Source organism: Argentina silus (assembly GCF_951799395.1).
Source record: "Argentina silus genome assembly, chromosome: 3".
NCBI classification, from domain to species: Eukaryota; Metazoa; Chordata; class Actinopteri; order Argentiniformes; family Argentinidae; genus Argentina; species Argentina silus.
In genome coordinates this window covers 18,394,315-18,405,704 of record NC_139657.1, presented here as the reverse complement: position 1 = coordinate 18,405,704, position 11,390 = coordinate 18,394,315, and the positions used below count along the sequence as shown (strand labels likewise).

Below are 11,390 nucleotides of genomic sequence, written 5' to 3'. Positions count from 1 at the left end.
TAGAAAATACAAATAAATCAAACCTATACAAAGAAATAAGTGGCACATATCAGGCAAAATAGCTAAAATATACACAGTACCTTTACAGTACAGACATTTAATATGTCTTTATTATCAGGACTGGAGGTCCATATGACGGAGAGCTGCCTCTTGTTGTTGTTGTTGTTGTTGTTGTTGTTGTTGTTGTTGTTTTAGCCAGTGTCTGGACCGGCTCTGAGCTCATAGAGCCACTGCAATAACGATCTGTGGGGTCTCTGACGTCCCAGGTTGCTGCTTGGTCTCCAGGGAGTTAGCTTCTGCTACAGACCCGCCCTCTGATCTGGGACCGTTGGGGGGGCAGAAAGGCATGTAGTGAACCCAGGAGTAGGAGGACAGGCGGGAAGTGATGCCAAAGGGGAGGTTGTACACCTCGCAGCTCTCCAACGTGTTGCTGGAGTCCTCCTGGTGAGCCTGGTTCCAGGCTACGATGCCTCGCTCACGCTTGGTGCCTATTAGACACAAGACAGATGTGTTAAAGATCTCTTCCATACCAGAGACCATAGAGAGAAACTCAGATACTTAGAAGGACTGTGACTACAAAAATGACTTGGGGTTCAAAGAGCATATCGGTGCATTTTAGCAGATACAGTGTTGGCTAGTATGTCTGTCTCTGTATGTCTATTCTACACCTTATCATTGACCTGCGCAGTCAACTGTATGTAAAATACTTGAACAGATGCTATATTTCTCTATTGCATTGTAAGAAAGCTTACCAGGAATAGTGTTGTCAAGGAAGAAGCCGAAGAAGCCCCCCACAAACATACTGGTGGTTAGCAGCACCTGCAGCAACTGGTCCAGCTCAACCGAACCTGACAGAGAGCACATCACACACTAGGCTCAAATGCCTTCCACAAAAGAAACTCAATGGCTCAAGGAATCCAACGAGTCCCATTAACAATTCATAAAGATTGTTTACTATTTTGTTACTTTTGTTTTATTCATTATTAAACTACATTTGCAGTAACTAAGCTGTGGAGCATGAGATAGTTGCCATGATTGGGGGGTGTGACGTTTAAGTGCTTGTGCTTTATCAGTCCTGATGCTATACAGTGTCCTGTGCTGTACCTGTTGCAATGGCAGTGGGGTTCTTGAACAGCCAGTTTGGAATAACCAGGCCAGAAAATATGGAGAAGCCAAAGATAAAGATGTTCCTGGAGGAGTTCATGTCTGCATACTGTAACACAATCAAGATAGACATGTTCATAAAAAAACACAACCAACTTCTCATGAATAAAAAAAAAAAAGTCTTTACAGTGACCTACATATATATAGTATATACCGTACCAGGGAAGGCTGGTGGAGGTAGAAATTGGAGGACATGCTCATTGTAATGCATGGAATGGAATAAGGTACGGTATCAAACCCATGTGTACAGTAGGCTACCTGTAGATTTGAGACACCAGCAGCTGCTATGACTCCAAACATGACCAGGAACATCCCTCCAACCACAGGTGTGGGGATGGTGGTGAAGATGGCTCCTATCTTGCCAAACACGCCCATGACTATCAACAAGATGCCACCAGCAACAATCACCATGCGACTGCCCACCTAAAAAAATATATAAAACACAGCTTCTGTTCAGTCTGTGCTTCAGTTTGAAATAGCTTTTACCCGATACCTAAAATATTCACATGACATGCAGTATGTGTTAAACATTCTACATATTATTCAACAGCATACATACTCTGACATTCAAAGTTGCTTATCCTTAAAAATGAAGGCAATCAAACTAAATGGATATACTGTATTACAGGGTAAAGTAATCTTGACCACAAAGTTCAGTCCCTCACACCTTAGTGATGCCCAGTGCTCCCACATTCTCACTGTATGAGGTGGTCCCATTGCCCGTGCCCCAGGCCCCAGCCAGCAGACAGCCCAGCCCCTCAATGCCAATCCCCCTGTTGATGGCATGTTTGGGGGGAGGAGGAGCCCCAGACAGCCTAGCACAGGCATGGTAGTCTCCCAAGGACTCTATCATGGAGGATATCACCCCCGCCAAGATCCCAACCACCCCTGCCAAGCTCACAGTTGGAACGCCCCACTGACCTGTGTTTGGAATCAGATAGGTAATCTAGTTAACATGTAGTATGAGGAGGTTAATTGAATCAATACATTATGTGATACACAAGCATACAGTATTTGTTATCCAAATTTAACATAGCGATATGAAGGTTGCCAAAATAATCCTTTGATCATTCATGATCAAAGCATTACAGTAATTTGAACATCACATTATGGTGCTGATACTTCAGGAACCCAAGAACAACCCTCTTACCTGGGTAAGGGAATGTGAGCCAGGGGGCCTTCCCAATCACGTCTCCCTTCAGGTCTGTCCGGGCCAGGTAACCATACTGCTGAGGCTCAGAGGGCAGGACGTTGTAGACGGTCAGGATGTAGCAGATCAGCCATGGCAGAGTGATGCCCAGGAGGACCTGAGGATACCGACACATACAATCATTTATGTCACTTTATTTGTCATGTGTTCTATTGCTGGGCTGTCACTTAGGCTATGTTTTAGGAGATTGGAATATGCATACATATTGGTAATCCGTTTTTTTTCATTTTATCTGACAACTTCCCGCCCCCAAATGATAAAGAGGAACATAGATAATAAACCTAAGGTTCTAGTGGACTTACAGGTAGAATCTGAAAGATGTAGACCCTGGAGGTGTGGAGTTTCTTGGACTTGCTGTATGTGGGGATGGGGATGGGGATGTGGCGGAGGTACTGGGAGAACAGAATGATCAACGCAGTTGTCCTGATGGAGAGAGAGAGAAAATTATTTTAAAAATATATATAATGCAAGCAGAGTGCGCCCTCCAGTGGTACATTTAGAATGGGTATATGTCATGTCCCAACATTCACTCACAGCTTACACAAGTGGTTACCAAACCTAGACCTGGAGAGTTAGGGGGCTTTGGCAGGCTTTTTCTCCATCCCTGCAACAACCAGCCTGCCAAAAACACTGGTAAGTTGATGCGATTGATCAGTAGTTTTAGCACTATGGAAGACAAGTCTGCACACCCTGGAGCTCTCCAGGACCAGGTTTTGATGATTACTGGCTTGTAGGGGATTCTAAGTGACAAAGCACAGTTTTACTGAGGGTTACATACATGGCGGAGATTCCCCAGTGGTTCCCAGCGCTGGTGCCAGCCGAGTCGAACAGAGACAAGCCAATCAGAGAGATGGTGGGGGCAATGGTGAGGGGGCCAATGAAACGCATAAACAGACCAATCAGGCCAGAGAAACCCACCACCACCTGAAACAGGGATCCCACCATGATGGAGCCCTGCAGCTGTAGAGGAACAACAACACATAAACAAACACATAAATAATCAGTCAACACATGAGCAATATGGACTGTACTCTACACTGTTTGACCGAAACAATAGACAAACATACCTAATGAGCAAACAAATCATCAATCAAACAAAAGAAGAATGTGGACAATCCTCTTTGACACAAACCAAATGAATATGGATTCTGAATAAATCTTGAGTTATAAGGAAATTGTGAAACTTTGAAATGTTGTGCCCTGTCTCTGTAGTGAATGTGTTGACTCACCGCCCGCATGCGGCTCTGCCACACCTCTATGTAGACAGGAGATGAGGTGTTGACCATACTGGCGTTCTGGGTCCAGGCCGGGCATGTCCACTCTGGCATGGAGAGCATGGCCATGGATGGGGCCAGTAACGTGAACGTACCCCCCTGGATAATGGGCAGTCTGAGAGAGAGAGACACAGAGAGAGAGAGAGAGACACACACACACAGAGAGAGAGAGAGAGAGAGAGAGAGAGAGAGAGACAGAGAGAGAGAGAGAGAGAGAGAGAGAGAGTGAGATACAGAGAGGTAATAATCAGAATGCTGTTCTGTAAGATAAGATATTGCTTTGATACAATGTTATTAGGTCTCTTGAATATGACACACAGAATTTATCCCATGTCATGTTACAGTATCTATTTCAACATAAGTCAGGGTTCAGTTAGATCCCTCTGCTTCATTGTATCATAAGAAACAGGCCTGTCTGATGACATAGTAATACAGTAGTTTGAGATGAGTGTTGAGGTAAGATACCATACAGTAGATTATCCCAACAAAAGTCGTTCTTCGTGAATCCTATCCTCCTTCATTTCCTTGGAGCAAATTGGGAACAGTCTCTCTCACTGACTGGCAGCCAAAAAGCAGACCTTTAACTAACCCATAAACCCTACCGTGAACACAGAGAGCCAAACAACATGCACGTGTCTCATCTACAACACAGTCCAGATTAGGGCCTTAAAGGGTTGATGAGAGTCTTGTGAGGTTACGCAAAAACCATGACTCTCTAATCAACTCTTGTAGGTTATTGGGCATTGACTGTCTCCTCACAGCCTCCATCCTCAAACACAACCAACTTACATACAGTATATTGTATATTGGTGACAGATCGGACAGATTACAGCCAGTGAACTACAATATGCTGTACAAAGTAGAGTGTATACACAATAAACAGAACATTTCTCTATTTTAATGTTTACTCTCATGGCATAACAATCCAATATTTGGCTGTTTCTAAATTCTAATATCTAATGAATAACTCATTCTAAACAACATTTTCAGTGCATAATGTTTCCTAGAATTGCATAGCAAGGGCAAATTGTTGGTTGTTTCCTCTACTTGAAACAGGGAGTTGAACACAGTTCATTGTTTTCCTCCCAGCTGACCTCCATTTGGAGGAGGACAAGAAAGCATCAGTGGTGTTAAGCCTGGGGAATGTGGATTTAAAGTGAACTAGATTCTAGAACCTAATGAGATGGAAATTCCAGCCTAATCCTATTATGATCCCAATCTATTGGCCAGGTTAGACCTGGGCAGTGCCATATACCAGGCCTTACTATACACCACAGAAGGTAGGAAGGAGATATCTTAGGGTACGGCCTGTCATACACAGATCTGACTAGATTGAATGTCTGTAAATAATCAATATTCAATAGAGTCCCAATAGAGTGGAATGGACATCACAAATATTAGGTGTCATACTAGGGACTACCACCTGTGCCTACCCCCTGTGCCGACATTGATGTCTTTTGTACTAAACAAATAATGGACCAACACCTAATTGCATTCTGGAATCAATGGTAGCTGATACAAAGTTTACTGGTTAACTGGCTTACAAGCACAATCTTCAGAACTGCATACATCCAACCTTCTCACTATTGCTGCATATGACCCTGCATATGACCTCTACTACTGATTCCAAGCAAACTAAAGCCCAGTGACCTGAATATGTGTGTGAGTGTGGGAGCTTGACACCCATCGTACCAGTGACACAGCTATAACCAGTTAGTAAAGGCTTGCATTTGTAGCTCTTAGTCGCCATGGCAGAATATCCTATTGTTGTGAGGTTAAAGCAGTACACTGACCTGAATAACTACTGAGGTCAACAGAGAGTAAGAGGTAAAGCTAAAAGAACATACTGTTCTGCCAAGTTAATCTGAGATGTATTGTAAGCTCTGTTCCTTAGAATGCGTACTGCACAAAAACAAAGTAGTGTAGGACATTGTGCTTGTGAGTGCGGGACATCATGCACCCACCCGATTTAGAGGGAACAAGTGCGTGAGGAAGGAGGGGAGGAGGGCGGAGGGGTTTCTCTCCCCTCTGGAAGCTGGAGCATTTTGCATTTTCCTAACACCTGTAACAGTTTTTTCTTGCAATCTAGAGCCATAATTCATATGCCTAATTATATGTCTAAAATACATCTATTTTCTTTGTAGGTTATTTAAACATACCCGTTTAGCTGTTCAATGACATTTCAATGAATAATACATATTGGTTCTGTAAGAACTTTTATGCCTTATGAGTTTAAAGGGATGGTTCAGCCAAATAGCATGTTTAGGTGTAATCTTACCCTGCATTTCGTTGTCTCTGTACTTGTACTCTGCACAATGACAATAAAGTTGAATCTAATCTAATCTAATCTAATCTAAAATTGTCCTCATAGGCCAGTAGTGAGAGATATTCCGGTTCTCCGTTATCTACTTTGCTACAGCAGCACAGGCTAACAGTTAGCAGCGCCATTTCCTTGACAGGATTCCAATATCCCTAAATCAGCATTGTTTAAATGACACGCCAAAATCTCCTCAGAGAAACTTCAAACAGAGTTTAGCAGCAGCTATATATTAGACGAACCTGTACTGGAGTTCTGAGCAAATGGATTATAGAGACTGTAATTGTTTGACCTTCAATAGAATGCACATCAAAAAATTATTTCACTCGCAACTAAACTTTGTTTGAAGTTTCCCTGAGGAGATATTTTACCTAAACATGAAATTAGGCAGAACCATCCCTTTAACTGTTACTTAGAATTATTAAATTGTTACTTAGAATAATTAAAGCTATTTTAGTCAATTATGACCAGTCCAGCGTGCCCCCTCCCGGATCTTCTGATTGATTAATGATTAACGATTGATTAATAATTAGCGTAATGATGGCATAAAAGTATAGTAATTAATTTAACATTGGAAACATTTAAAACATGACGAATCTGAGTGGGCACGTGCCTATGGGCATGACCACTATGTGTGTGTAATTCTTGTTTATACTGTAGCAACATAATTGTTAGGTGGGACATTACATTCCTAAGCAAAAAATACTACTATGGAATCGTCTTTGGCTAATCTTGCCATTGTCTTCCTGTGTCAACAGAATTACTGTATGTTACATAATATTAGTATATTGTGCCATCATGGAATGTATTGCACCTGGAAACAGGTGGAAGTCCATGCTGTAAATATGGACCACACCTAATATCATAGCTGGGCACACCTGCTCAATAAATATATGTTGGTGTATCAACTCTTGTCAACAAATAAACGACTAAAGCCTGGGATTCTAAAGCATTATATCACTCTTATATAAAAACAATGTTGTATTAGCAAACAATACTAATGCAGGGCCAGGCCTATATCAACTTTAAAATAGTGTGTTCCTATCACCAAGTAAGCACTCTTGACTGCTACACCTCCTTGCTCTGTTCACCCACCCCTGCCCTCTTCACCTGACTCCGAAGGTGACCTGCAGCAGGGTGCACAGCCCTGAGACAAAGAAGATGGTGCTGATGAGGTGGCTCTGGGTCAGTCCATCATGCTGCAGACATAGACCCTGGGACAAGATCAGCGGGATGGCGATGATCCCCCCAAACGCTGTCAGACAATGCTACAGAGAGAGAGTGAAAGAGAGGAGGGGGGAGTGAAATGGAGGAGAAAGAAGAGGGAGAGAGGAGGAACACTTACAGTATGAGGGATTTGCTCACTAGAGCTATTATAGACAGTTGAAATGAGCTGTATAGGTACAATATTTGGCATGTGCCTCAATAAACAAAACTCATGTTAAATTTACACTGATGTTACATTTTCAAGATTTTATTTTTTTCTTGAGGTTCTCATGTGATATCGTTATTTGTTTCCTTTCAACTTGCAGCCAAATGAATCCACGGAAACTGTGTTAGTTGTATTCTTATCCAATTGATTACATTTGATAATTGAATCAATACAATCCCGAGTCCTCAACATAACCAGCGACCCCTGCAGCAGTCATCAGTGAGGTACAGTTGGGTTTGGAACTACCTGAATGCCCAGGATGATACACAAGTACCAGGGGGGGACGTCTGTGACACAGTAGGCCAGTTTGTTCCTGTCGCCCTCCTCTGAGGCCTCTCCATCCTTCCCCTCAGGCAGGTCACAAAAGTGCCCATCAACCTAAAAGAGAGACATCAGGAAGTCACACATGCAGTACATGCTGTTATCTTCTGTATAGGAGACTGATCCATTGAAGCACTGAGAGACATTCTTCTTCACAGTCAGCCTTACAACGTTATGAAATCCCACCAGAATAGGAATGCATGTCAATGTTATCCAAAACAGAGAGGAAACCAACACAAATTGATGACTTTCAAGTCAACCCACACAGCACAGCACAGATTTCAGTAAATCAATCATTGCAAGAATTCAAAACCATGAAAAATTGTTGGCCATATTAACAAAATAGCAGTAAACATTTACTTCAGTTAACCACCATCGAGGCTGAGCAACTTGATTTTGCTCCAGTAAGTGCCCACTAGAATACAGCCCTCTAATGTGTGTGGAGATTGACTGTTGGGCTGAAAGAGCAGGCATGAGGGATTTTGCACTGAGTGGAATGATTAACTTACGACAGTATTACAGCCATTTATTACAATGTAAACACAACAGATATTGCAGACACAGATACATAAGTACCTGGAATTAGTTTCCTGGTTTTAGTTTGAGTTCACACAATGTACATGTGCAGAATATACCACCATATGTTTCCCCTCATTATGAACTGTAGCTTACTCTAAACTAAATGTTCCCAGATGCAGCATCACATATCAGTAAATGTAAGTGTTTAAATATCCACGTCATCCTTTAGTTAAAATGTCATACTCACAGCAAATGCATAGTTATCCAGACCATTGCTGTCTTTCTCCTGAACCATCGCTCCAGGCTGGGCTCAGATAAAGTAGAATGTTATCCTCTGAGTTGAATAGACTGAACAAGGGAGGAAAGAGGAAGGAGAGAAACTAGAAACACGAGACTGTTGCTGATTGTAAATGAAATGAGTCTGCTCACAGCTGCTCATGTGAAGCCAATTACAACAGCAAGACAGGCAGCTGACTAGACCTACTGAGCACTCAGGCAGGGCACTGCCCCGCCCCCCCCCCGCCCCCCGCCCCCCCCCCCCCCCCCGCCCTCTGTCTCTCTCTCTCTCCCACACAATACAAGGATCGTTTTTCATAACTGAAAGATAACATGTGAGGTTTTATGGGAGCACATATTGCTATTGAAGCACAATCCAGAGTTCACAATCCATAAGTTATTATTAGAATATTATTTAGCTGATACTTTTATCCAAAGCAACATTACAGTGATTGCATACATCAGTATCAGTATCAGTACTGATCATTCCTGATATTATTCCTGATTCCTGTTACACTAAATTACATTTCCTCATTTACAGGAAAGTAATTTTTTTCTGAAAACTGGTTTGATAATGACTAGTTCAACTCATCTAGTTAGTTAACATGATCAGTGGTGCAGCAGTGTATGCAGCTGAAAACAAAAATGTTTACCAAATCAAGTTATAAATTTGACAGTTTAATTTGTTGTAATTTCAGCATTAATACCTATATTGACTTTGTCTTATTTTTGGGAGATTAATCAACTCGGTATCAGAATTCCAGTAAGTGCAACAACATATAAATAATTGCAAATACTACACAGTGATGGTACTCTGGAGAACTATTATACTATACAGTAGAGTAGGCCCAATGTTTTTCTACCAGAGGCAATGACCGAGCTCAAAAACGGACACAGAGGGATGATCAGCTCCTCTGTGGCTTGTGCAGCAGTCATTACATGGTAAACAGCTCAGAGTCTATGACAGCACATAAGCCAGGTCTGCACATTCGTGTGCAGTGGTCTGGTCACACTGTAATGACCACTGTGAAATCATTTGAATATAGATGCGGTCAGATGGGATCTGGCCTTGAATGGCCTTGGAAATTGATGTCACATGAAAGCTAGCTTCCACATGGCCGCTGAGGTAGGCTATGTCATGAGTTACCCTGTGTGTGTGTGTGTGTGTGTGTGTGTGTGTGTGTGTGTGTGTGTGTGTGTGTGTGTGTGTGTGTGTGTGTGTGTGTGTGTGTGCGTGTGTGTGTGCGTGTGTGTGTGCGTGTGTGTGTGCGTGCGTGTGTGTGTGCGTGTGTGTGTGCGTGTGTGTGTGTGTACATGCATGTATGCAAGTATGTCTCTGTCTTCAATCAGTCCGTCTGTCTACTGACATGAACTGTCACGGGTCATGAATCAGTCATGATCAGTCTTCCCTCGTGGGAGTGCTCTTTTATTCAAAAGTACCTGATTATTAGTTACCAGACAGGAGAGCGTGTGTAGTGTAGTCTGCAGGACCTCTGTATAATCAAATTAGGTTGAAGGTTTCTCAATTGAGGAGAGAGAAAAAAAGTGATCACATCTTCAGCTGGCAAAATAATGTAAAGGAAGCATTGTTATTGTTTTTTGTTTGTTTTGAAAGTATCATGAATGGTTTTCTTTGTCATTGCTGTTATAGTGCTGGCGCACTATAACAGAGTTATCTGTCATAAGCAATGATAGGAGACCTGAAATACTTCAAAAAGATAAAGTGCAATAACAATAAATAACATTTTTCCCAGATCCCCTGTGTCAGTGTACTGGGCATGTCATGACCCTCTCTGTCTCAGACTCTAGGACTCTTAGTCTTGTCTCACTGTGTGAGTCTTCTCTGTTAGAACAGAATATTTTAGTAAGGAATGCACTGTGACTACGCTGCCCTTTACTGTACATGCAAAGGCCTCTTCTTCTATACATGGCTCCAAAGATCCGTCCTTGTGATAAAGTACTTATTGAGATGAGATAAGAGGGTCATGCAATGTCTCCCTTTCTTGTGCTCTCTTCACTGGGTTCATTATAGTCCTGTTTATGAAATTAAATTAATTATTTGACAAGAAAATACTAGGGGCTATATTTTAATTGCATAAAAACCATGCAAACGCGTGCCTAGGGGGTGTGTGAAATATTAGTGGTATTTTCAAGGCCAGATTTTTCAGTGCACATGATGGCACTTGACCTGCTTATTGTCATTAACACGTCTCTGTTTACCGCTACACCACCCACTTGAGCGCAGGTGAGATAGGTATTTTCACCTCTTACACGTTTGGACTTGCATCCATTTTGTGCCGGCTGAGGAAAAGGTCCAGGAGAAAAAAAAGCTTCCAAAAATCATATGCCAAAAAAAAACAAGCTGTTTACTTTGTTGCTCGGAGATGTCATTGGTATTTCATGAAACTAACTGAGAAACTGTTATAAAGGACATTGCTCGTTTTATAATTACTTCACTTGAACTCTGTTAACCCCAAAGCCTATATATATTATCAATGGTTACCCCTATAGAGGGTAATTTGCTGTCATACCTTTGTGCACCACTAGATGGATACATATTCTGAGCCTTGAATGTGAAGTCCCCAATACGTTCTTGCTCTGTGGTACCACCCATGTTGGGGAAGCTACTCAGAAAATGTAGTTAACCAAATTACCAATTACTTTACAGTTGAAGAAGTTCAACTACACCGAAGCTACCTTTGACAGAAATATAGTTTGTCAAGAGAGAGAGAGAGAGAGAGAGAAAGCGAGAGGATGTCAGGGAAGAGCTTTCGAGTTGGGATAGAGCAAGAAGAAGAGAGGAAGAATAGAGGAGATACCTGTTGATAGACAGATCATATACTGTAGCATCAGTGTACATTCCAAAAAAAGAACATT

The 11,390-nt window shown here is 42.0% G+C and overlaps 1 protein-coding gene across 1 annotated transcript; it reads right to left on the bottom strand.

The window, feature by feature from the left end:
• Positions 1–219: 219 nt before the first annotated feature.
• On the bottom strand, positions 220–8,532 carry slc23a4 (solute carrier family 23 member 4; the record flags this gene model as incomplete). The annotated part of the gene is made up of 12 exons (XM_083666488.1): positions 220–488; positions 753–848; positions 1,105–1,213; positions 1,423–1,587; positions 1,832–2,085; positions 2,315–2,471; positions 2,677–2,797; positions 3,153–3,334; positions 3,604–3,763; positions 7,076–7,233; positions 7,644–7,775; positions 8,485–8,532. The coding sequence occupies 12 exons, from the start codon at positions 8,530–8,532 to the stop codon at positions 220–222; spliced, it is 1,851 nt and encodes a 616-aa protein (XP_083522614.1).
• Between the last annotated feature and the right edge of the window lie 2,858 nt (positions 8,533–11,390).